Source organism: Phaethon lepturus, unplaced genomic scaffold (genome assembly GCF_000687285.1).
Source record: "Phaethon lepturus isolate BGI_N335 unplaced genomic scaffold, ASM68728v1 scaffold32278, whole genome shotgun sequence".
Taxonomy (NCBI): domain Eukaryota; kingdom Metazoa; phylum Chordata; class Aves; order Phaethontiformes; family Phaethontidae; genus Phaethon; species Phaethon lepturus.
This window is the reverse complement of record NW_010557421.1, coordinates 1-27268: the sequence shown is the minus strand read 5'-3', so window position 1 is coordinate 27268 and position 27268 is coordinate 1. Positions and strand designations below refer to the sequence as shown.

Sequence of the window (27268 nt, the reverse complement as noted above, 5' to 3'; positions counted from 1 at the left end):
ATTTGTGTAGAACCACAGTGTCTAATCAAGTGGCTAATGAAGCTAAGTAATTCTGTTTCTTTCTAGGCAATATTTTCACAATTTCAACACAGTCGAGAAAAAGCACTCCCATCAGATAATATGAGACATGCCCTGGCAGAAAGCTTTAAGGATGAACAGCGTTTCCAGCTTGGATTCATGGATGATGCAGCAGAATGCTTTGTAAGTGTTTTTGGTGATAGTTGAGTAGAATTACGTTATTTTTGTGGATGCCAAGCTGGCCTGTTGTTTTGGTAGCTCCAGGCTTATAGGTTGGGTATAAGTGACATAATACTACTGACCTTCTTTTTGCCAGTTTAGGGGAACAAACACATGGAGTAAGTGTCTGGTAATGTGGGTGGGGTAGATTAGTCTCACACTTGCTCCATACTTCCCTAACTCTGTAGTTCGGGCAGAGAGATATGTGAAACATCGTTACTACAGGAAGTCAGTGAGGAGGATGAACTCTCAGTCACTTCTGGAAGTTTTTGGATGGAGAGAAAGGTTATCGTCTTGGGAGAAGAGGCACCTATGGATTTGAATATATAGTCTGTTCCTCTAAGTATTTTCTCATCAGCTATTGAAATGTGTTCCATTACAACTGGTCAGTGCATTACTGAAGTCTTCTACAGAAGAGATTTCCATTTTTTTATCCAAGAGTGAATGAATACTTGAAGATTTTTACTTTCTGCAGTTAATTTCTGCTTTTGTGAAGTGTCTCATTGAAAAATGTGAGTCATTACTGTGGCCTTAAAAGATGACTCAAGATCGCATAGAACACTGGTAAAGAAGCCTTTCTAAGAAATCCTGTATTAGACAATGAAAATTGTTCACCTAAAAAACCCCCAACAAACCAAAACCAACCAAACAAAAAAACCCAAAACACACACACACACAAAAAAATCAGTATTAAGCTTCAGACACAGATTTGAGGGACAGAAAATGTGGTTGCTGCTTTGATTACTTTTGGCTTTGGACATCCTTTGGAAGTATCTACAAATGAATACCTACCTGTCAGATACATTTTCACATGCATAGGAAAAGCCAGTGGAGAACTTCTGAAAGTGGCTGTTTGAGATCTTGCAGTCAGGTAAATGGATTGCAGTTATGAAAGAGAATATCTTATTCGTGCTTCATCTAATCAAAATGCATTTAGACCACTGAAGTAATCAGCTGTCTGAACTACCTGAATAGATACCTGAATATAGTAAATAATCTATTTACTATAGATTACTATAAATCTATAGTAAATAGATTTACCAAATCTGGTATTTTTGGCAAAAGAGTTAAAAATGGCCATGCTGATACAGGGGCCAAACTGATGATAATCGTAGTATTTTTTCTTTTCCTTTCATTTTAAGGATAAATAGTGAGACTTGGGATTGGATCAGGTATGCGCTATCTATGCGCTTTTTCCATGCTTCTCTCAACCGTACTTGTTGTGTTGGTGCATGTGCTAAATGTGATCAGATGATCAGATTGATATGCAGAGAAAAACATAAAAATGTGAACAAGAGCTGAGACAGAGGCCTGATCCAAAAAGCTTCAGTCATTGCATGCAATGGCGTTAATATCATGTCTTCCTGTAAGGACAGCTTTTTAAATTTTTCTTGAAGATTTGCTTCCTTTAAAGGAGAATGCACTCTGAAACAACAGCTGGGTAACTGTTGTCTAATGCTCTTTTGTTGATGTTTGGAAACATTGTGATGAAGAGAATTCCTGTCCATTGGCTTGTGAATAGGGATGGAATTAAATACGTGTTAAACTTGTAGGTGGACTATTTGGAGCAAGGGTTGGAGTATTAAACTGTCATGTTGCTCATATATTCTGACTTCATCAGTTCAGTTTATATTTACGTTATTATTTCTATTTAGGAAAATATCCTTGAGAGGATTCATTTTCACCTAGTGCCAAACAGTGAAACAGATATGTGCACTTCAAAGTCCTGTATTTCTCATCAGAAGTTTGCTATGACACTGTATGAACAGGTCAGACCTTTATTTGATTGCTTTAATAAATAGTTTGTTTGCACTGTCCTGAGAAAATAAAAACAAAAGTATTTTTATTTTTGTAGTGTGTATGTCGCAGTTGTGGAGCATCGTCAGACCCATTGCCTTTTACGGAATTTGTGCGTTATATTTCTACCACAGCCCTGTGGTAAGAGCTTTTATTCTCGAATCTCATTTTTCTACATACACCCTTCCAATAATAAGCAAAGCATGACAAAGAAATGCTGTAAGTGTTGAAAATGAATGTGTATTCCTTTGTTAAGACGAGGTTTTGAGATACTGTCCAAAGGTAACATTTGGATTTCAAAAGCAAGATTTGGAGGGAGCTTGACAAAAAATATGTGTTGCTACTGTTCTGTATCTTTTCTTTTTAGTCATAAGATACAGTTAATTGAGAGTTGACTGAAATCTGCTAACTCTTAAGAAGGCCAACCCACAATTATTTCTTTCTCTTTTCTCCCCCCCCCCCCCCCCCCCTTACAGTAACGAAGTAGAAAGAATGATGGAGAGGCATGAACGTCTCAAGCCGGAAATGTTTGCAGAATTGCTGCAGGCAGCAAATACTACTGATGACTACAGAAAGTGTCCTGTAAGTAAACAAAGATGTTGTATTACTTTAAGATACAAAGGAGAACATTTTCGGGTATTAAATCAGGCTAAATTATTCCCCTTAAAGCAGGATTACCTGTGGCCACTTCAGCACAGTCCAGCTTAGGGTAAAAAAGCCCTTCTATTTCTATTTCTATTTTATTGCTCCAGTTATAAACATGGTATTGTAGGTGCAAGTGACATGTTCAGAAAGTTGAGTTACTAGCTCCGTGTGTTGTTCTTCATTTCAACATAGAGCTAGGTGGTTTTGATTAGTTGAAACAGGTATTTTCTGAGTGAAGTTCATATACTCTGACAGCTTGGCAACGTTGTCTTCTGTTGGAATAGTTTTGTGTTGCTATTGACAAAAATAGTCTCTTTTAGCTTGTTCTATTTAATTCCTCTCTTCCTTAAATGGTTCTGTGTAAATACTGTTAATTTAGGAACCATAGAAAAGTACACAAGAACATATAGACCTAAGCTTAAATGATGAAATGGAGGGGGAACAAAAGAGAAATGGTGATGGTGTCTTCGATGTTCTCAGAGATTTCTGTTTTAAGGTGGTGATTGAATGTAGAAGTTTAGCTGTAGTCTTCATCAGAGTGTTTTTATGTTGAAGAATTTTATGCTGAAATAGTTAGAAACACCACCGTAATTAAATCTGAGAATTAGAAGTTGTTGCAGAGTTGTTTTGTTGCACTATTTCTTGTCTAGTAACTCAACTTTGGACTTCCATTTTTTAACCAACTTTGTTTTCCCTCCCATCACCTTTTTTTCCTTTTTCTAGAGTAACTGTGGTCAAAAAATAAAAATTCGTCGTGTTCTTATGAATTGCCCTGAGATTGTCACAATTGGCTTAGTCTGGGATTCAGAACACTCTGACCTGACAGAAGAGGTTATGCGGAATCTGGCAACACAACTTTATCTTCCTGGGGTATTTGACCTAAAACTTACTATTTGCTTACTCTAGAATTTAATTTTACATATATTTTTATGTATATGTAAATATATACAATATAGAAATGTGTATATGTATGTATTTTTAAAAAAGCACAATGTAACTTCAAAGTTTATGTCTACTTTTACCCTTCTTTATAACGTGCTGCTTGATGCAGTTTCTGTGAGAAGTCGTCCCATCAGAAGAGTTGGTCTTGTGCCTAAGTACAAAGATGAATGTAGGTGAATTCCTAGTTGAAAATCTAGAAATATCATGTTCCGTTTGAAATTTGTGGAATTATTCCGGAGCATTATTGTTTTACCCTTTGAGCTACCCAAAAATCAGTGTTAAAATAGACCTAATAAGTGCAAAAATCATTATTTATACTCATGAAAAATTATACTTCAACAGGATATTTAATAGCAATTCCCTTGGAGAAATGCCAGTAATAGGTCTAGAAATTGAGGCTAAATGTTTTACATATATTTTAAAGTATGTAACTATTTTTACAGCTGTTTTATAGGGTTACAGATGAAAATGCCAAAAATAGCGAACTTTTTCTTGTGGGAATGATTTGCTACACAAGCCGACATTACTGTGCCTTTGCCTTTCACACCAAGAGTTGCAAATGGGTGCTCTTTGATGATGCTAATGTGAAAGAGGTAAATATTGTTTTTACTGCTACCAAGTTTAATGATTACTTTTCTAGAATGCATTCTTCTGGCACCAAACTTGAAACAAGTCAAACAAATGCTGGAGCGTGTCCAGAGAAGGGCAACGAAGCTGGTGAGGGGTCTGGAGCACAAGTCTTATGAGGAGCGGCTGAGGGAACTGGGGGCGGTTAGTCCAGAGAAGAGGAGGCTGAGGGGAGATCTTATTGCTCTCTACAACTACCTTAAAGGGTGTTGTGACGACGAGGGTGTTGGCCTCTTCTCCCAAGTAACTAGCGATAGGACAAGAGGAAATGGCCTCAAGTTGCGCCAGGGGAGGTTTAGATTGGATATTAGGAAAAACGTCTTCACTGAGAGGGTGGTCAGGCATTGGAACAGGCTGCCCAGGGAGGTGGTGGAGTCGCCATCTCTGCAAGTGTTCAAAAAACGTGTGGATGTGGCACTTCAGGACATGGTTTAGGGGACATAGTGGCGCTGGATTAAGGTTGGACTTGATGATCTTGAAGGTCCTTTCCAACCTAGTGATTCTGTGATTTTAATAAAATTTTAGCTTTGTAAATCAGTTTTCACAAATGAGTTTTAGTATTGACTTCACTACTTTACAGTTCTGCCTTCCAAATGCTGAATGGTTCAGAATGTTAATGCACTTGTCTACTGTTGAATTCGTACTTTTTTTAATGAAAAAGAAGACCTAATTACTGGCAGCTGTATTCATAGTGTTGATGTTCTGGTTGTTAGTCCAATACGGGTTCTAGCTTTTTGGTGCAGTTTACATAAGCTTATGTGCCAAAGTCTTGAATCGTAATGAACCTTTGGAATTAGGCATTTGGTACCTGTTGCTTAATAAATTATTTTTTCTATAACTGGGTTTAATGCTGTTGATAAGGTTTGGCGGTTTTGATTTTTTGTTTGTTCTTAGATTGGAACAAAATGGAAAGATGTGGTCTCCCGGTGCATTCGATGTCACTTTCAGCCATTGTTACTATTTTATGCTAACCCGGATGGCACAGCTGTATCTCCAGAAGATGCTCCAAAGCAGATTATTCACTGGTCTCAATGCAAAGCAGCAGCAGGAAATGGGGAAGACTTGGGTAATTAAGATACATTTTATTTTTTTTAATAACAATGTCAACAATATTTCTGAAATAGGGATTTTAAAGGAGAAGGTAATGGATTAGCTGCTTTGTTCTTAAATGCTTTTATCAATAATTATCCTAAGGGTCTCAAAAGAAAAGAGATTAGTGTCTATATTCAGTATTAGAACTGTTTGTGTCAAGAGAATACAAATTGAAATTCATGGATAATAGGGAAGAAAGATTTTCTACTGTAGATTGTTCATAACTACTTTACACATAACCAGTAATTTCAGAAGAAAATAGTATATTTGTATATGTTGTTGTTCTTATGTGTGTATTGATACATTTAAAAAACCTTTTAAAATGCTATAAAATGATACTTTAAGTAAAGCTTCATACAAATACAGAGACATATTTGGAGCATGTGTGTTTGTATACACATGCACAGAGCACAGTTCAGAACTTTGGGAAAAATCAGAAGGAGCTGCAGGAAACTTCTTTTCTCTGAGGTTCATATAGCATAGGCCTCACTATGTAAGAATCCAGTCTTTTGGTTCTGTAGTTTGTGCTGCTGTCTTTTTTTTTTTTTTGTGAGTTTTTTGTTTGGTTGGTTTTAGCTTTTTTTTTTTTTGGTTAATGTTAAACATAACATACAAAGAAATTAAATAAAAGGCCGATTAAATTTGACACGTTCCTCTTCACATAATGAGTAGCAATAGAACATAGACTGCTTCAGGGAAGAAAGAACTGAGGACCCTATTCCGTTACAGTCTACCACTATAAATACGGCAGTATATAAAATATATACAGAACCTTACTGCCTAGCATATTGAAATGTGGTGAGGTTTTCCTTTTTTTTTATCTGCAATTAAAAAATTTTCTTACTTTTTAATTTAGATATTAGGAAGCCTTTGATTTCTAAAGATAGATATGTTATTTGATAGGATTGGAAAAGCATTCTGCTCCTAAATTGGACCACATAAAAGAGAATGGAATTGGAGACCCCACTAATCAAAGGAGTAATAAAAAACTTCAGCCAGATAATTCAGCATTCAGTAGAAGCCATACTCAAGCTAGTGGTGGTAGAGGTCCAGGTATGTATTACCCACTCCCACCCCTAAATAAACCCCAAATGTGTCTTTATTATGAAATATTTCAGTTGATAGCGTTTCAGGTATGTGCTAACCTCTGGACTAGAACTATTTCTAAAGGAAAATTGCATTGTTGACTTGAATGAATCTTTGAATAACAACTAGTATTTAAGTAATATCTGCCATGAAATGTTAACTTCTCTGGAGCAAAATGTTTTTTATTACGCCTCATTATTCCTGCACTAAAGTGGCTCTTGAGGCCTTGATCCATTTTTCAACCATCATCATGCCTTCCAATCATTTTGTCAGTTAAAAGACACATTAGAAACTTGAAGCTGATTGATCTTTTGGAGCACATGGTGTGGCGCTCTGGATCATGGGCTATTTGAGGCACACTGTTCCCCAACAGTATCGTGATATGCAGTATTATTTGTAGTTTTGTATATTAATGGACTTTATCTTATGTTTGGGAAGAATAGTAAAAAAGTTGTCTTACCTGTTTAAAATTCCATTCTGTCTGTACATTGCTTCCAAGCAAATCAAGCTGTAAGAAGTCATATGAGGCAGTGACTTCTGCATTACTTGTCAGTGCCTTTCTTCTGAACTCCCTGTTCTTTTCAGGCAGAGAGATGCTGCCTTCTCTTGTTTCTCCTCTGTCTTCATTGTTGAATTCCTAGCTTTTTAAAACTAAGAATGCTCAGCTTGGTAACGTTTTTTGATTGAGTGATGGCTCAAAAGTGATCAGTATTTACCTTTTCAGAAATAGAAGGATTTGTTTTCATAAACAGTGACTCTGCTGTTTTTTTAAAAAGTAAATCTTCACATTTAGACAAGATTAAACTTAGGTTTTTTTTAATATAATTCATAAAATTTAATGTAAATGGTATATGCTTTGAAAATGGCTTGAGCATTCAATTTTAATAAGTAAGAGGTGTTTGTAAGACATGCTTGACATAATGCTGCTTTGGTTACTTTAATTAGCTCTCTTTAGTGGACTCCTTGGACATACGTTTACATTTATATCTGTACTATACATCTCATTTTCTTAATCTGTGTTATGTAATTGATTAGTCTTTTTAAGTAGTACTAGTATTAAAAACTGAATGTTATGGTACATAAATATAATTGTGTATTTTGACGTTTTAGTAATGACCTTTGACAAAACATATTTTTTGCAGCTAAGTTAGGTTACAACGATCAAAAGGACAGGCTAAAGGACATATCCAGAGAGTGTGCTCAGAAAGCTGCTGATCTGAAAAACTTCTCATCTTTACGTAAAGATGCAGACAGAGGACCAAGGAAAGAGTCTGGGAGACAAAGAGGTATGTTTTAAAAATATGACCAGAGGATTGAGGGGTTAAACATCAATACTAGGTGTGCATATTTTTTTCTTCTTTTAAGAGAACACACTGTAAGATTAGAGTTTCCCAGTTGTCAATATTCTGAAATCTGTACTGAATCTGTTGAGATAGTATAAGAAACATAATTACTGTAACAGAATCAGTTAAATATTAATAAGAACTATAATGGAGCTTCTTTCTTCTTCTAAGATTTGATTGGGGAAGACCGATCCACTGTTAAGTTGGGGTCTCCTCCAGTTGGAAATGGACTTAGACACTGTGCTGATCAGCGTATATACAGCAGCCAGGGAAGAGGCTCTTATAAGCATGACAATGCACCTCACCAAGCAAAGCTTTCTGTACAGGTGCTTGGATCAAATAAAACAGAAGTTTTTCCTGCTGGGGAGAAACCAATAACCAAGGCCCGGGCTGATGGTGTCACTGGCTATGAAACAGACACCAGTCAAGACTCCAGGGACAAAGGAAGTATCAGCAGCAGCAGCAGAAGCAGAAGTAAAGGTTGGAAACCTATGCGAGAGACACTAAACGTAGACAGCATTTTCAGTGAGACTGAGAAGAAACAGCATAGCCCAAAGCACAAGGTAAATCCAAACAGTAAATCTAAGCATGAAAAGGAACGAAGCTTTAACCGTTGGCCAAAAGAGAACCAAATCCAGAAAGGTTTAATGACTATATATGAAGATGAAACAAAACAGGATACAGGAAGTCGAAGCTCACTGGATTCAGAGGGAAAAGGGAATGCTGAAAAAAGCAAGGGATTTACAGAGAGAAAAATCCATGGTGATAACTGGCAAATTCAGAGGACAGAATCTGGATATGAAAGCAGTGATCATATCAGCAATGGATCTGCAAATCTGGACTCGCCTGTTATTGAAGGAATCAATCCAGCAGATGTCAAGAATGTTAAAGAAAGTGCTTCCTGCAGGTAATGCTAATGCTCTTAGAGCTTGCATAGATTGTATTTACAGAAAAATAAGTTGGTTTTATGTTCATGTGTTGTTTCAAAAAGAAAAATCAAGAAAATGCTTTGGAACCTCATATACTTGAGGTCAGGTATGTAGAAAGCTAGCAAGGTATCTAGAAATAAGGGTGTGGACAATTAAGTGTTAAGTTTACCTTTACTCTGAGGCTGCAACACTAGTTCTGTTTGTAAGACACTAAGCCACATTATTATGGTGCTGAGCCAAAACTGCTAAGCCGTGCAGAGGGACAGGGTGTGTTAATTTGAAATAATTGCTACACTTCTTTAGTTACAAGTTTTTTTACATGGTGGGTAACTTGTCATCTGTAATGGAACACAGCATATCTGTAACAGTTGTATCTGTATCTCCCCTGACAAAGAGATGAGAATGGCAGTAGGTGAATCTTGTCTACTGTTACTAGTCATTGTTCTGAAATTCAGTTTTCTAGAACACTTCCGATATATATTGATCATTTGATAATTGATTGACCTGTTTGAAAGAAATCATAGAATCATAGAATCTTTGGGTTGGGTGGGAGCGACCTTTAAAGGTCGTCTAGTCCAATCCCCCTGCAAGGAGCAGGGACATCTTCAACTAGATCAGGTTGCTCAGAGCCCTGTTCAACCAGACCTTGAATGTTTCCAGCGATGGGGAATCTACCAGCTCTCTGGCAACCTGTTCCAGCGTTTCGCCACCCACTGGCCAAAAATGTGGTTAGTAGCCAGATACTACTAAACTTGCTTGTTACTAGCATACATCAATTCTTAATATGATGCCCAGAGACGTTGGGGAGTCACTTTCAACCCAGCTGGATGTGGTCCTGGGCAGCCTGCTGTAGTTGGCCCTGCCTGAGCAAGGGTTGGACTAGATGATCTGAAAAGGTCCTTTCCAACTTAAATGGTTAATGGGGTGCTGTGAAATATAAAGTTCTGTATTGTCTTAAATGTGTATGTAGAACATAGTTCCTACTAGAACACATACATTCTTCTTCCCAATCTTGTTTATATCCATAAAATGGAAAAGAACAGTTGTGAGACCCAGTCTAGTAACAAATGATTGCTAGATTTATATTTTCATGAAAAGTTATTTTACAGGGGAGGAGAATAGCAAATACCAGGAAATGAAAAGGCTCTGACTTTTCTAAGCGGAGATGCAAAATTTTAAAACTTACTTCATAAAGTATTGTAACAACTTACCAAAACAAGTTTTTTTTATTGAAAACATACAAAATACAGTTTCTGTTTGGATTGAGATGTCTTTAATTATTTTGGAACTGCAAGAAAGCAAAATCAGTCGTTTGCTTAGTACTTAGTTTCCCAGGGAATTATTTTATTTCACATATAGAAGCATAAATAAGGACATAAAAATGGCCGTGCCAGGATAGGGCCAAAGGCTCATCTAACATGCACTCAGTCTATACCAGTAGATAGAGTGGTATTTTGTGAGTGTATTCTTTTGGCCTGCTGTATTTGGCTGCTTTATGGACTTTCTGAACTGGAAATTTTGACTGTGGTGTCCACTTCCACTAAAAAAGAAAATACTTTCTACCGCACGCCTTTATTGATTCCCCTCTTTTCTTTCCCCCTGCCTTTCCCCTCCCAACAAACTGTACAAAACCCCACTATACAAAAAACTTATGGGCTTTTCATTGGATAATGATATAAGTATGTATAAAGCTATGCCAAGCCATATTTATATTTTCAGTGCTTACAGTTGCCTTAAGCAGTGATTTCTACAGTTACAACCATGCCTCATTTTTAGATGTGCCCAAGAGGTAATGGCATGCCCAAATGCTGCATGTGTCTTTTTTATGCAAGAGAATATGATAAATTTAAAACAACTTAGTTCATTAAGAATCGGCTTACACTGTTGTGTAAGTATCTGTGAAATAAAAAAAAAAAAAGCCTACTTTATCAAAATACAAATGACTTCTTGGGACTTCCTGAAGGATTTTATATGACTGGTAATTACAAGTGACTGGCAATACCCAATAGTTCCCTTCTCACCATCCAGACTTAGTCACATAAAACCAAAAAAATACAAATTAATTACTTGAAAGTTCTTTTAGAAGGTAGAAAAAAAACTACATAGTGCTTTGTTTTCTGCTAGGTTCTTTCTCCATTCTTCCTGTTTCTTTTAGTATTTTTCTTGTTTTCCTGTCCTTTCAATAACAAGAGTTTGGTTTTTTTCTTTTTTAACTGAAAAATTGCCACTCTGTAACTTCTTTCCTGCCTTACTTTTGGAGAAGGAAGGAATTAACAGGTTGTTTGTCAGCTCCCTATCTGGATTGGTAAGGCATGCTTTTTGCTTAACTAAACCAGCAAGATTTACTACATCTGCTGACTTTTTTTTCTCTGGTTTGCTGCTATAATCTTCCAGTTTGAGAAAATGTTTTTAAATGAAAATTGCTATGAATGCAAGACCAAGTGGCAATCACAACTTAGAATTATGTTTGCTGCCACAACAAAGTATTAATGAATAGCAAAATGTCAAATGAGGAAAATGGACAAGCTAGAACATTGCCCAACAAGTTACACATACTTAAGATATTGATACTGATGAGATTTTTCCATTTTTGTAAAGCTTAAGCTCGTCATAGTCAGATGTTGTTATATGTTTAACTTTGAAATATTCAGGGTGTAAACTCTTAACACTGAAAAATGTATTTGTTTCAGACATGGGTGATACTGATGATAAATTTGAAACTATATAGTACCACATGGGTAGTATTCTCTTGCTGCACTAAAGTGGCAATTTTAGGTAAAACCTACAAATAAATTTATTAGGTGACCAGTGGTATCTGTTCCATTTGAAAATCACTACAGAAAACCGGTATAAATATAAAACTGTCATGCTTTCTCAGTGATCTCTGTTAATAAGCACTTTTTGAAATTTTTCTGAAATTCTTTTGTTTACAATGGAAAACAAAAGTGGAGTTGGTAATTCTTTCTCACAAGTTACACATCATTTTTCTATTGCTGATAACTTTGTGAACCAACTTTCTTTATTAAACTGATGTGATATTAAGGTCAAGAAATTAGCTTTTTGTGGTGCATGTCAGGCATCCTGCTCTTGTACTCTAGAGTAAGGCTGGGATGAATGGGCATCCAATCTCCAGAATAAACTGGGAACACCAGTCTCACAAACTGCATTTTTTGTCTGTCCATATTAAAGGATACGTATCATCCTAAACTTACCTGCATCAGTACAGCCTGCCACCTGTGGGAGTGGTGTTAAAAGTATTAGAGCCACCCCTACTATCTTGTGTATCTTCTGTAAAGCGTGTGTTAGTAAAAAATGTGGCAGTGATGAGAACAAGAGTCAGTTTCACATGGGCAAAGTTTTCACACTTGTATGCACTCAAGGCAATAAAGTTTGTGATCATACATCAATAACTTAAGCCTTCAAATTACATGTATGCTTCTTTTACAGCGAACCGAACTTGTCAACCAAAAAAGCTGATAATGTGTTATATTCAGTATTCCAGCAGAACAGAAACTTCTATGGTAAGAACTTCAAATTGTATAAAGAATAAGAAGTTTTCTAAAAAGATGTACCAAAATTTTAATACTAACTTACTAATATCACACAAGAGATGGACAGATTTCTGCTTAGCCTTTTGTATTTTACAATTTTGCTGCATAAGTCAGTGTAATGATATTTCATAAAATTGAAAAATGTGTATACAATTTATCATTGCTTTTTTTGTTTTACAAGCCATAACCAAGTATTTCGAAGTTAGACAGTTCGTGTATCAGGTTGGCTGCATTTAGGTGGATTAGAAGAAAATTGGCATGGAATTTGTGGCTATTTTGGCCATACTGTTGTGGTGGCAGGGTTTATATACTTTTTGCAGTAGAGAGCTCTCTTGCTGACTTACCGCCTGTGTAGTCTGTCTTTTTAAAAAGGCAAAAGAAATATGTTTTGTGGGTTTTTTTTTTTTCCTGTCCAGTGAATTCCAAATTTTGGTCTTGTTCATGTTTTTAACCTTTTCAGTGAGTTAGACTGATGGATAAAGATGGAAAGTGTCTGTATCCTTCCTTAGTACATTTTGATGGAAGTGTGATGAAGCAGCAGTTCAATAACAGTATTGCTTTTTTCAGGGGCATTTAAAGCATTCTGTCCCACAAAGCACCTTTGTTTATTCAGTTTTTTTGCTGTCTTGTAGAGCAAATGTACAGTGTAAATGTATTCCTAACTATCTGCCATGATATATGGGTTCTCAAATAGAGGGGCTGGGTTTTTTTCAGTGGTTCATTATCATGGGAAGAAAATTGGGTTATGATGGTAGCAGCAGCAGTAGTTCCCTACTTCTGTGCTAGGTCGTGAATATGGATGGTGGGAGTTTACCTGTTCTTAACCTCTCCTTTCAGACAGCAGTGGCAGTGCTCAGCTGTGTGCTGGATCATGTAAAAGCATGACATGCCTCCCAAACAGTTGTTTCACATGACTTCTAGCACTGAAGTAACAGGCTAGATTTTTTTTGTAGCGCTTGTATCTATTTAAAATACAGTATTTTGGTGTGGAAAATAAGTATCATTTTGGGAGGCTACATCTTTATAAATTATTAGATAATAAGGATACAATAATTCTTCTTGCCACAGTCGTCCTCTCCTGGTGTGTTTTGTTACAAAGCATGTTCTTTATAGGTTGATAGAACTGTTAGTCCTTCCTCGTGCATGTCATATACCACTGCCTCCTCAGGAAGTGGCCAGTGCGTAACTGCTTGTGGCTGGGGTACGAGAACCGAAAACACTCTTGTTCACTAGTATTAGTGATTTTTACCAAGGTCTGTAGTGACTTGACAAGGGGCAGTGGTTTTGAACTGAAAGAGCGTAGATTTAGATAGGACATAAGGAAGGAGTTTTTTATGATGAGGGTGGTGAGACACTTGAACAAGTTGCCCAGAGGAGTTGTGGATGCCCCATCACTGGAAGTGTCAAGGTCAGGTTGGATGGGGCTTTGGGCAACCTGTTCTAGTGAAGGTTGTCCCTGCCCACAGCAGGGGCTTGGACTTGGGTGGTCTTTAAAGGTCCCTTGCGACCCAAACCGTTCTATCATTCGATGATTCTGTGATTTTTTTGGATGACTCTATGCTGGCATAGGACATCCAGTATAATACTTTTTCACTGGCCTTAATTCATGCTTTCTTTTTAATCCCATGGAAATGAGTAAATGTAAGTCTCCATTTCTGTTGCTTATATTCTGCTTTGAGAACATATTTCTCAGTGTAATGGCTTGGGGTTTTGTTTGTCTGTTTTTTGGGTGTTTCTTTAGCAAGTGTTCATGTTCCTTCCCTGTTGTCCCCCCAGCAAATAAACAAACAAAACCCAAACAAGAAAAAACATGGTAATTTTGTTCATTCCCTGGGTTTTTCCCCAAAAGATTTCCATGAGCTTTCTTGGTAGATATGAAGGAAGATTTTTTTTTTTCTTTTTTTTTTAAATGTCTGGGTGGACTGTAGTACCATTGGTTTTCCTTCAAGATACGAAGCAATAGCAGGAAGAAACACTTGTAATAAGGAAATCTACTTCCTTTTACATACTAATATGTCTGTTGGGTTTTTAGAAAGTTGATAAATGCCTTGGCATATAAATATTATAGGTCAACAGGAGGCCAGCCAAAATTATTATCTGCTGTTGCTGGAACAATGGAATGGTGCTTATACAAAAAGGTGCAATAAACATTAGGCCACTTCCCTAGGAAATGTTTGATTTTTATAGATATCATACTTCTTCTCAACTAATGTATAGTATAGTTTCTTCTAAGAGTTAGATTGTCAGGGAGGGGTCTGCCATACCACTTCTAACTTTTGTGTCATTCCAATTTATTTTTTGATTGTAGAAAAAGAACTGATTTGGTACTTATTCTGACAACAAAAAAAAAACATACCCAAAATTGACGTTGCATGGAATGCAAGATCTATTTTTGCATGACATACAGTATAGTACAGACATTTAGTTCTGTACAATACTATACTTGTCATACCCATGGAAAAAACACACACTTGGATAGCAAAAAGAAGAAAAACACCAGTGAAAAATACATAAAGGACTCTGTTGGAATGAGAAATAGGTGGGTTCAAACAATGTTTGAGCTTAGTAATGAGTATTCTCTAGAGAGTACCGTGTACTGTACTTAAATGTACTTAAAGCTTTCAACATGCATCATAAATTTCCTTTAAAAAAAAAAAAGTAGTGATTCCAGGTCATCCTTAGAGTTATCAGAAAACATTGAGGATAAGATCCTATCCATTCAGTTATTCTAATTCAGTAAGTAACTTTTGAATAGTTTCATAGCAAAAATTTATGTATTCTAAATCAAATGTGAGATTCCCACATGTGTGCATGTTTTGGAAAACAATACTTTTAGTGGAAGTGAGTAATGGACTGAAAAGATATCTGGAGGATTTGATCATGTCACATGTATATGGGGTTAAAGATTTAGTTACACTCAGTTTTTTTGTTGTCTAAAAAGTGTGTCAGGACACCTTTAGCAAGGACAATAGTAGTAATTTACAGGTATCAGTTGTATTACCTTATGTTACATCGCTGAATGTTATGAACAAGACATGAATTGGTAGGTAAATACCAAACAGAATCCTGTAAAATAGTACTTAAGAAATGACCAGTCCTTTCTGAGAGGAGTGGGATGTAAGAAATCTTTGTTAGCCTCTCATGGCAACTTGAAAAAATATCTCTGGGTATTTTTTTTGTGTGGAAAACTTCTTAGGGAAATAATGTTGGACTTCTCATTATGCCCGCCATTTGTATAACTGTGCTTTATCCAGTTCCTCATTTTTAATTGGAGCTGAATAAGACTGCTGTTCAGCAGTTGAGGAATTCTGTCCCTGAATAAAAAAAATAAACTTATTGTTAGGGCATTATAAAGATAGTAACATTGGCTTACAGAGTGGTTATGCAGATCAAATGGCTCCTTCTTTCACTGGCAGTAAGCAGTAGATAACTGTATGGCTGAAGCAAATGTCCCACAACACCAATCCCTCATTTGTGTGATCAGATTTTGTTGGGAAAATGTGGCTGTTAAGCAGATATAGTATTCTCAACTAAATCATTAATATAGTGTTTGTGAAATTTGAACTTGATCCACTGTGGATGCTAATTTTTTTTGTTTATAAGGAACATGTGACATGAACAGTGTGAGGGCAAAATTTCCAATCTCACATTCTTCAAGTTGGAGAAGGATGACTATAATTCTTGGAAGTTGGAAAGGACTATAGATTTTTTTTTTCCATGGATTTTCAGAGCAGTCCATGTGATAGCTACTACTACTAATTTTCAATCATAAAGGGCTTTTATTGGCTTTCATGACAAGCCTCCCCTGTTTCTAAAGCACAGATGTCTTCATGAAATTACCACTCCTGACAATTGCAATAAGAGATATTACTGTTGTTGAGAGGAAAAAAAAAAAAAGAAAAAAGAAAAAAAAAATTAAATTCTAGAAGGCCCTGTTTTCTAGGTTCCTCCTCTCCTCCCGCCCCCGCCAAAGCTCAGAGCAGTTAATTCTTGAACTAACCTGGCAGTAGAATAAACACTGTGATTAAAATTGTCCAAGTGCTTGATGGCCTCCTATTTAAGATGCAGTATTAGAAGCTGCCTGTTTAGTGATCTCAAAAAAGGATGTACTTGGAATCAATGTCTTAAATTTGCTTCCCTTTGAAAATAAATGCAAAGCAGTGTTTATATCATCACAGATCCAGAGGTTTTCCCATTAATAATTATTCAGTTCAATAGCATGAGAACTCCAAACTGCAATCTAGAATTGTTCTGAAGCTCTGGTGACTATGTAAAGAAGAATCCAAATTGCCTTTGTTTATTTGTCACTTCAGAAAACCCCACAAACCATAATTCTGAAAAAGAAAATTAATCATCTTAGGAAAACCATACATTTATGGTAATGATTTAAAATATGCAGTTATACTTAAGAAAATCCAGTTGTTACCCTTATAGTGCAGTCAGTGTATATGACTATTGTGTTTGAAGAACTGAGTAGTGAATTAAAGCATGCAGCTACTTAATTTACTTGACATGAAACAGAAACAAATAAATGCTTTAAATGATAGATTAAAGATTTCAGTTTAAAAAACAAACAAACAAACAAAAAACCCAAAACAAAACCCCCAAACCTTAAACTTCCAAGATTTCCAAATGTAGTCAAACAACCCGTGAAGATTGAAATGTAAAGCAGTCTCACATTTGTAATTCACTTTATTAAGGTGAGAAGTTTACAGTTTAAAACAGATAATGCAAAGGTTCAGGATTGGGTTTTATAACAAGAGACTTCTTGGGACGAGCAGATCAGAATGAAGGGAGGGTAACACTTGGTGTTCTTTGTCGACTGTTGCTTCACTTCAGAACTTAGTTAAACTCTCACACACATGCAAGTATGTACCACCCCACCACCCAAAAAAAACCAATAGTGGAACTTTATTTTCATTTTTTCCAGATGTTTAAAGCCATGGGAAAAAAATCCACTAATGATTTATAAGAAATGTTTTGCAACTGAATGTTGCTCCAAAAAGACAGTTTCTTGAATATAAGGAATCCTTTTTTTTCTGAAGAGAGTCACTGTTTTTTTAAAAATAATACTCTATTTTGGACAAGTTATAACGTGTTTACCTTCTTGACTGGGACTATGTTGTTCCACATTTCGAAAGCTTTCCAGTAAGTTCGTTTATTATTTCAACTGAATGCAGAAAAATGTCTGGGTTCAGAGAAAGGAATTTGCCACAGTACATGTTACAGTAAGTATTACACCTTGGTTTTTTTATTGGCAACTTAAAAAAATACAGAGAGACCACTATAAAAAAAATGAGGTAGTCAAAAATACAGGAAACATGAAGCTAAAACACATTAGAAGGAAATTGAATTTATGTGGAATTTTTGGTTTTGTGTTCCACCCCCCCCCGCCCCGAAATAGGGCTTTGCAGATTATTGCATATGATCAGTATGTGTAAATGGAGGTATGAGAGGAGAATTTGTCTGCCCTTGCCTGTTGGCTATCGAATGGTTGTTAAACTAGATTGGGAGTTTGGATATGAAAGTAGATGTTCATAAGTCTTAAAGGCAGACTGGTTTGTACGTCAGAAAACAGGTTTCATTTATTGGTAAGCTTCTTATGACTCATTGATAAGGATGTCAGTCTCCAGCTGAGCACAGTGCTTGCGTGACCCGTATTTAGGTTTGCAAAGAATGTAGAGCCAAATTCCCAATCGAGTCTGCGTCTGGCTTTAACCATGCATGGATATCCTGTCAGCAGAAGAGAAAATAACACATCTATTTTTAAATTAGCTGGAATTCGGAAGGCACAAACCACCTGGTATGGCTGAGCAGCTTTGGGTGAGTGTGTGCCGCGATCACACCAAAGGAACAGCTTGCTAACCTTTGCTGCCACCACCTGACCGATTTGGGATACGGCCTCTCGGAAGAATTCATTAGGAGTTTGGCTTGGAATAAAAATAAAAATAAATCTGTAATCTTCACATCAGATGTGAAGATGTTTGGGGAATGAAAGAGCAGTTGTATGGGTGATTTATTTGCGATTTTAAAGTAGAAGTGCTCTTGTATAGAAGTCAGTATATGCCAAGTCTGAAAGTTAAAAACACTAACTTCAGACACTGTTAATCTAGCATATTATTTAATTAATTCCTAGAACTGTATCCTGACGTTGGTACTGAGATGAAATACTGAATTGGAAACATTCGCAGGAAACAATGTGTCAGAGCCTGTGGGGTTTGGGGTTTTTTTTTTTCAGTAAAGCAATTTACAGTTCATTAAAATCTGTAGCAGAATGAAGTGTTTTCTGTTTGAGGTATTACCTCAGTGTTAGTTAGCTCTGATGCCATGGCCCACTGGAACAGTTTTGAACTTTCTTTCAGGTTAGTTAGTTGTCTTTTGCCAGTGTCACATGGGCTCATTCAGTAACAATATTTTCCCATAATTATGCTTTCTAAGCTTGTGGTATTGTTTATCATGCTGGAACAGTAAGATTTTTTTTTTATTATTATTATTTTTTTTAATGTAAAGTCTTAAAGGAAATCCATATGGGGGCTTTGTCTCTTGTGCTATAAGCTATTTTAGGCCCTACAACCTATGTTTGTCAAAGATTTAGTGTCTTAAGTCTTTCATCAATTAAAGATAGGGCAGATATTGGCTCTCAAAACAAGTATCACCCAACAGCATCACCCAAAGTTTTTACTTTAGTTCTTTTCTGTTGTTGGGTTTTTGACTCATATGTCCACAAGTCCAAAGTTCCAAGACTTTATTTAAACTTGGGGAAATAACAACTGAAAAAAAAAAAAAATCTGGGTAAAAGTATATAATTTAAGAAGAGATACAAAATTTTTGTAGCTTTTGTTGATGGAAGTATGGAACAGCCTATGTAATCACATTGGAAACTACCTAAGTTAGAACTGTCTACTGAACACAAGATTATTCTGCTAGAAATCAGGCAATGTTTGCTGCCTGTTTTGAATTTAATCCCTGTTTTTCTGAAATAGGCATAGTAGTCACATGAATCTAGTCTATACATACACAAAATAAGATTTCCTTTGAATAGCTTTAGAGCAGGTGACTGGTTATAATCGGTCAATCATTGCATTAGGAAGACTTCTAATATCTATCTCTAAACAAATATATAGTCGCTTGTCACTTGCCAAGAGAGTGTCTTACACTACGTGGTGTCGACATGGGTATTTCAATGCTTCCTTTATTTACTGTTAACTAGGAACTGCATTGTTCAGAAATGGTGTATTTTTACAGAATGATTCTTTGCCTTTGCCTGTGAATAAAGGGAGCTTCTAGAGTGTGAGTGTAGCAGCGCTGTTCCAGGCACTGTCATGTTGTGTGATTAGGGCACGTGACTGAGGGTGCTCTCTGTCTGCTCAGCATCTCTACAATCTGTACACTTTGCTCTAAGTTTTTTAAGTCTGTTTCAAAGAATGTATAATGCATTTCTTTAAAAAAAAGGCAACCCCCCAAAAAACCCACCAACCCACAAAAAAACCCACACCTTCTCAATCCCTACAGTATTCATTCCAGTTAATTATTATGACATGATATGAAATTTCAGAAGTCATAAAGTTTTTATTTTGTAATTTAAATTACTTTGGTTATTTGAATAAACGTGCTTTTATAAAAAGTTGCCTTTGAAAAATGTGCTTTTAATTAGATGACATGTTAAGATGATCTTGCAAACATGTCTTACAGGATTTCAAAATTGTGGTAATTTACCTATTTTCTGGTAACTTTTTTTTTTTAAGAACATTTCTTCCACATTATTTTGGATTAATATAAGATCTGACCTTCTGTGATAGATTGTCTTCAAAGTGGTTATTTTGATCAATGTCAAATGTTGAAAAGAATTAATTGTCCTGTTGTATTTTGTTTGTTGTTGTAACCTCTGAGGAATTAGAAAGAAGGAGTTAGACTGTATTTCTGCTTATTTTGAAATAATTTTTTTCTACCCCCAGACTTGAGGAAAGACCAGATCAATTCAGAAGTTAACTACAGACCTCATGTTAATTTCCCAACAGAATTACATTTGCAGGTACCCAGTCCTCCAGTAAAGAGGTAACTAACAGTGGCATTAATTTACTATGTAATAGTTTAAGAAATACTGAATTCTGTTATGTGATAGTAATCAATATTAAGCACGCAAAAGTTAAAGGACTGAATATTTTTGACAGACAATGCCTTTTGCATAACTGATGGAGGGCGAAATGTTCTCTGCCTTTATTTTAATTTTGATGCTGTCAGTGGAACCAAATAGTTTACATTATTTTAAACCATCTTACCAGACCAAAGGGTTTTAGTAGTTTTCTGTTTTGAATTATATACTACAACAGGCAGTGATGAACCAATTTGTGGTTAGCGCAGTAACCCCATAAAGTTTTGAAAAGTTTGGCTGAAAGGGGAGGAGAAGGTAACTTCTGTTTAAAATCTGCTGCTATATACCTGTTGTTTCTAATTTGAACTGTAAGTGCTCAGTAGCTCCTAAAAATCAAGAACCTAAATACAAATTTAGCATCCAAAAGTAATGTCTAATTGAGAAGTGGATGTATCAGACCGGGTCACAGGGATGCCTAGAAGAGAGCAGAGGTCATGTTTGACATAGTCCTGAATGTGGAAGGAATTTATCTTACCTTGCAGGTACTGAATTTCTTGCAGAGATTTTTTTGGGGCACTTTACATCTCAAATGAAAGAAACTTTGGAGTGATTTGATACAACTTCTAATCAAATGGCTGTATGTTAAGCAGATCCCAATTCTCTAGTCAGTTTGAATATTTAAGCAGTGTTACCAAGGCTGTCTTTGAAAAGAATTCTTGGGTTACTTGAGCTTTTTCTTATGTTTTTATGGATACTTACATCCTGTGTGTTTTTTGTATTTTAGAGCTGAAATGCCTGAGACCAATAGGAAACTTCTCCCATCATCAGCTCTACAGCCAGTTCTTAAAGACATTGTTAAGTCAGAAAGTAGGAACACGACAAATGAACAGAATTCTTCAGAGTGGGTAAATCCAGACAAGTTTGAGAAGATGAATGTGTCAGTATATTGTGCCGATGGTGTATCCCACCCCTATACAGAAAATGTCTGTGGAAGGAAGCTGGTCAACAATGACTTTCACTCATCTTCCCAGCCACAGTCTCATCACGCAAGAACATTTGGTCCCAAGGTGGGGTTGTCACCTTGTGTGCCACAGAACCTGTCAGAAAGGCCCATGGTGCTTCCCCCTCCCAATGAGCATGCCGGGCACCCACTCCGAAGGGCGGATGCTCTTTGGGTGCCTGAAGTAGTGTACCAGAATCTTCCTCCCCCTTTACCGCCGAAGAAATATGCTCTGAATACTTTGCCAGGATCAGAAACTAACTTGGCAGCCGATGTAAAATCCACAGAAGTGTTGCAAAATAATCCATTAAGGCAAACGGGTATACCTTTAAAATCTGCATCAGAAGCAAGCGTATTTACAAATGAACAAAGGCTTAAAGAGTCATTTCAAGGGAATGAACTGTTTGTACATAAACCGGATTCTCCACCTTGCTTATCAGTTAATGACTTTTGGACTGTGTCTGAAAACTTTTTAAAGAAAGGATCTCGTCATACAGGACCAAGTGCTGGCCATGTGGATGGAAATGATAGTGTATCCCTAACGACTTACTTTTCAGTAGATAGTTGTATGACTGACACATACAGGATGAAATATCATCAGAGACCCAAGCTGTATTTTACAGATAGTGGAAGCTTTCACAAAGAAAAGCATCCTCTGTCAACTGGAGTAGAACTGAATACTACATACCATGCTACTCTTGAGCCTAGGCATCCCACATCTGAGCAAAGGTACAAGGCAAATGTAGAAGGCATACACTGCAGTAGATAGATTCTTAAAAAGAAAAATTAAAATCTGGATCTGACTTTTGCATTTCATGTCGTCAGTAAATTGGCACAAATCTTTAATCTCTGTGATAACTAGGTACCCAGTTGACTGTACGCTGCTTAGGAGTTATGACTGTTTAAATGAATATGCAAATAGAGGTGAACAGAGGAGAAGAGGTGCTAAACTTCGGGTTCTTTGATTTGTTACTCTAGTTGCCTTAATGCTTATCTCTGTTACTCAGCTTGTCTTTGACAGTTTATATTAAAAATGGTCCCTTTGGGTGTATGCATCTTACAGCAGTGGGATCAACTAGATGTTACTAATCTTGTCAGAAGATTTAATTAGTTGCAGTTTAAAAACTGTTCCTTCAGACTGTCGTCACTACATGCTTAGACTAACAAAAGAGATAAACATATTACCATATATAATGCAGTAAATGTAGTTATAATAGAGCAGTATTTGTCCTGATAGGTAGCAGGAGGTGACGTTTTTTTTCATCTGACTTCTCTGAGAGTCTGTGCTTTCACAAACCTTCAAGTGTCTTTAATACAAGTTTACCCAGAAAATTTCTAACTTTTTATTTGAAAGGCCTTAATAATAATTCTTTAAAAACGGTTCTGGTTTGCAAGTGTTAAATAAGACTTTCAAAGGGAATTCAAGTAAACTGCAATAATACTGTCCTATTAATATACCTGTTCTATGTTAGTGCACATTTTTAAACACATGTATCAAATTTGTTCACCCTATAAGCTATATACTTTAACTTATTAAAAATAAGTTTAACCATATAAGCTACACCCTGATATAGCAGAATAGGATGATAATTTTAAAATAGTTATCATGCAATATGAAAGATTAATTTTGTAGGGGTTTACATATATTTACTACTTATGTTCAGTTCTGATTTATTCTACGGTTGCATGGAAAGCCAATGCTGCTATTTATTGAACTTCCTATCTTTCTGTAGCTTGACATTTTGAGCAATGTTTAATGGGGATCAGGCATTTGATTTTACTGACAATGTTTTTTCCTATTTGGAGCAGTCCTACACATGGATCTGTTCCATATTAGCAGATCAGGCTGACTGAACCTGCAGCCATTCGGACTGCGGTGGTTGAGGGGGCACGAAAAGAAGAGGTTCCTCTCTTTCTCTGCTTTAGCACTGTGGCCTGCGGTTTTGGCAGCTCTGGCATTTGCCATGTCTTTTGTTAACCTGACTTATTTCAGTAACAAAGAGGATTTACGTGGCTTTTGTTTGGTCAGTTAAATCAGTGCACAGATCTACCTGATGAATGCTGAGGCCTAGATATGGCCCATGAGGGCTGGGGAGGAAAGAAGGGTGAGCAGGATTTTGCCCTCATGGCATCCCCAAGTGTTTGAAATGACCTGCTGTGTCTTGTAGTGTCCGAGGCAGGGGCTTAGCGTTCTGTTTCAGGCTTATTGTAGTATTAAACAGTATATAATGTAGAATTACTGTCAGCAAAGCCTGACACAATCCAAAAAGGCTACATTTTGCCATTATTCATATTAGAGTATTAACTTGGGGTGCTGCTGATTACATCTAAAAATCAATGCCTTTTAGTTATGAAAATAATGCAAGAAGTTTAAATATGCATAATAAACACTTTTGCTTATACTTGCACTGTTAGAAAGGCTTTTTTACGTTCATAAACCTTATGTGAGTTTTAGTGCTTCAACCAAATGTTGGCACTTGTTTAGCACAATTATCCAAGGTATACATTTAAACAGTTTTGGTTATTCTGTGTCAAGGTCAGTTTTTGTTTTTTTTTTAAACTATGTGTAACTTACAGTAGAACTGGAACATGACATATGCCACAAACCAGGTATCTCAGATTAATCTTATTTCTACCTTCTTGATCAAAATTTGTTGTAGCACTTGGAGAAAAATGAATTCTAGAATTTGTAGTGCAAATAATTATGCATGTTTAGGTATGGCTGCTGGTAAACAGCAACTTAGAAAAATTATCCTTTTGTAAGAAAATCAGTTGAATACAGAAAAAGAACCCTGAAAATGTAAGAATTTGGAAGATTCCCAATTGTAATATTTTTGAGAAAGACTTCAGAACCTGTAAATTAAACTTTTCTAGTTCATGTGACATAATATACATAGCCAGTTTAGTAAAACTGTCTTCTAATACTTGTGTAAAAACAAAGATTATTGCAATTTGTAAATAATGTATAATTTGTAAAATGTTTTGCAAAAATCTTGTATTTGAAATGACAGTATTTTTATGTATGAATAGCACAGGAACAACTGTGAATGATGTTAGAACACTTATTTTTAAACATGCATAGCAATGTTCATACTTCTGTACAACGAGCAATATGAATGCCTATTACTGATACCAATGAATTTGGCTTCCAGTAAGCACAACTGGTAAACTGATTTTTAAAGTAGCTGCAGTAATTTAGATGTACTTCAGTCTCCTTGCTTTGCTTGAAACAATCTTACCAGACAACTCTCTGTGACCCATGTTTACCAGGTATTTAATTATATTAAATAGCTAACCGAGGCACCTTTGTTTTTATATTTGACTCTGCACTCCATGTACGTACGTATGTAATATTTGCTAACCAAGATGTGATAACTTGTTTTAACTTACCTAGGGTGCCTATTTATTTTTTTATAAATGTCCCCTTCTGGCTATAGATTTGTATAAGAACCTAGACAATTTTTGTAACGGTAAAGACATTAACAAGTCTTGTAATTAATATATTTTTCAGTCTTTAGATTTTCTTGCAAAGTTCTGCTTGTTCAAACTATCAGATAAAAATTTAAAATATTGTTGTCTTCTGTTCTTTTTGTACTCCACATTTTTCTAAAAAAAAACCCAAAACAACCAAAACCCACACATTGGCTTTCCAGAACTATATTTTAAAATGACAGATAATATGGCTACTAATGGTCAAAAGTTTTGCAGAGATAGTGGTTGTTACATTTTTTGAACAGTAAAATTAATCTTCTGAAGTATTTGTTTATAAAGCTGTTAAATCTATTCAGCTTTCTTAATACCTATGAAATGCATGAAGCAATTTTAATACCATAGTCCCACAGACTTGGTAACAACTGATTGATCAGCTACATGAGCTGTCATTCTGTCTTACCACCTTTGCTCTATTAGGGATAAGAAAAGCGTGCCTTGATGTATATATTGACATGCTCCAGGAGTGTACGAAACAGCTTGAGCCCAATGCATCATAAGCCTACATTTTGTTAGCTTTTAAGTAAAACCTTGTTTTTTCTTTCATCCAGATCTGACATACTAAATTACTAGAAGATACCTTGAAATTTCTTTCAACTTTCTAAAGGCTATTAAGACTTATTCTCACCTGTCTCCCTTACAAAAAAAGAAATGGAGCAACATTGCAGTGCCTCCTTAATAGGTTGTTCCCTTGAGAATTCCCTGGTGAAATGATGTTAGGGAAGAGTAGTGAACTTGTCTCTTTCATAGCTTCATTTTGAAAAATGGGAAAACCCATTTTTCTATTTGTGAGAATGCCATGGTGCTCTTCTGCACCGCGCATCAAGGACTCTGAAAGTGCTGACTGACTTTGTAGGTACCAGCAGCCAAGATCATAAATGCTAGCAGGTAAAGGCATCTCAGTTCTTAAAGTATAGGTCTGATACATCAAGAAAGCCACTGTCACTGGAAGAATTGTCTTGAACAATGAAAGAAAAATAAATGGAAAGAGAGCATATGCCCACTTTTGCATCCCAAATCCTATTTAACCTGGTAGGAGCCTGTTAATGTGTTAGAAGATGCTGAAACTTCGAAGACTCTGAAATCTAGGTATTCTATTTATTCCTTAAAAAAAACCCAACAACGATGAATTATACTTTTCAGAATTAGAAAAGAGTATTTACAAGGGAAAAATACTCAAGAAAATTGAACCCACTTCATCCACAGTTGAACACAGTCTTCCCCAAAACCTGATCAGGTAAAAAGCCTACTCCTGTGCTTAGCTTCTTTTTCCTTATCCTGAGAATACAAGAAACCCCTTGACTTAACACTGTTTTGAATGTCTCCCTATAGCAAGACAGAGAAAATTTCAAGGGGCACGTGGAAGTTGAAACTTATTACTTACCTATTTGTCTACTTAGTCATCCATGGAAGAGGGTACTTTACATGCAACCTGCTCAAGAAGGGTGTTTATAGCAAGGAAATCAGAACCTGTTTTATCTAACTCAGTAAGCGAGGACAGCAGGCTGCTACTGCTGTTAAACACTGGCATGTTTCAGGAGGCGTAGTAAGTGCTGAAGCTAGAATCTCATGCATGCTGTGGTATAAAGAAAGATGTAATAGAAAACCAAACAGCATGAAATCCTCATGATTAACTTTCTGGAAGTTAAACAGCTTAGTAAGGTTCATCTATTGAGGGGAAAAGATCTGCATTACAACTTCAGTCTACATAAAGAGCTGGAGTTTATTCTCAGCCCATCTACAGGCTGTCCTTTCAGTTGATTTTATTCAAACAGTACATATTTTCATTTCTGCTTAACAAACCCCTAGGCATGAATTACAAAAGCACAGTCAAGCTGTCGTACATGACCTCTAAGGCACAGTTTGGAAGACAGAAACTGGATACAGGTAAAAACCTGAACAGCAATACTTGCGATACAGCCACAGATACATTATGATATAGCGTATATATATATGCCTCTTGCATTCAGATGCAAGTGGAGTCCTGTTCCCAGTTGTTCATAGTGCACACATGCTCCTCCTCTTCCACTGCTTGTTTTCATAAGGTGCATCCTGTAATTAGGTAGTGCCTCTACAGAGAACAGAAAAAGTCTGGTTACCTTCACAGTGCTATGCTGTCCTGCGGAAGATACAGCAAACATGTAAGAACCATCAAACATACTTTCTGATCCAAGAACTGATCACATTTTTTTTTGTATTTAAAAAAAATTCTAAAAATCGAGCTGCTGGTGGTTTGGAATTAGCTTTACATACCTCCGGAGGTATCTGAGCCTTCCAGGCCTTTTGAGGCCTGGCTGCTGGGACGCTCCAGGGAAGGAAAGCCAAAGCTGCTCCCAGGCGCCCACTCCCCTGCCAAGAGCGGTAGCTTTCCCCCAAGCTTGTCCGCGCGGGTCACCCGTGGACACCCCACGGAAGCACAGGCCGTCCAGCTGCTGACA

General features: G+C 36.4%; 1 protein-coding gene across 1 annotated transcript in view; it reads left to right on the top strand.

The window, feature by feature from the left end:
• The window catches only part of USP53 (ubiquitin specific peptidase 53), a 28670-nt gene extending 6560 nt beyond the window's left edge, over positions 1 to 22110 (top strand). Inside the window, exons 3-16 of the mRNA XM_010292764.1 lie at positions 67 to 201; positions 1893 to 2006; positions 2093 to 2175; positions 2511 to 2616; positions 3403 to 3549; positions 4065 to 4214; positions 5143 to 5314; positions 6244 to 6393; positions 7569 to 7712; positions 7941 to 8676; positions 10962 to 11003; positions 12146 to 12219; positions 20205 to 20304; positions 21126 to 22110. Of these exons, the coding sequence (XP_010291066.1) occupies positions 67 to 201; positions 1893 to 2006; positions 2093 to 2175; positions 2511 to 2616; positions 3403 to 3549; positions 4065 to 4214; positions 5143 to 5314; positions 6244 to 6393; positions 7569 to 7712; positions 7941 to 8676; positions 10962 to 11003; positions 12146 to 12219; positions 20205 to 20304; positions 21126 to 22110 (3138 nt within the window). The remainder of the gene's footprint in view (positions 1 to 66; positions 202 to 1892; positions 2007 to 2092; positions 2176 to 2510; positions 2617 to 3402; positions 3550 to 4064; positions 4215 to 5142; positions 5315 to 6243; positions 6394 to 7568; positions 7713 to 7940; positions 8677 to 10961; positions 11004 to 12145; positions 12220 to 20204; positions 20305 to 21125) is intronic.
• The last annotated feature ends 5158 nt before the right edge of the window (positions 22111 to 27268 follow it).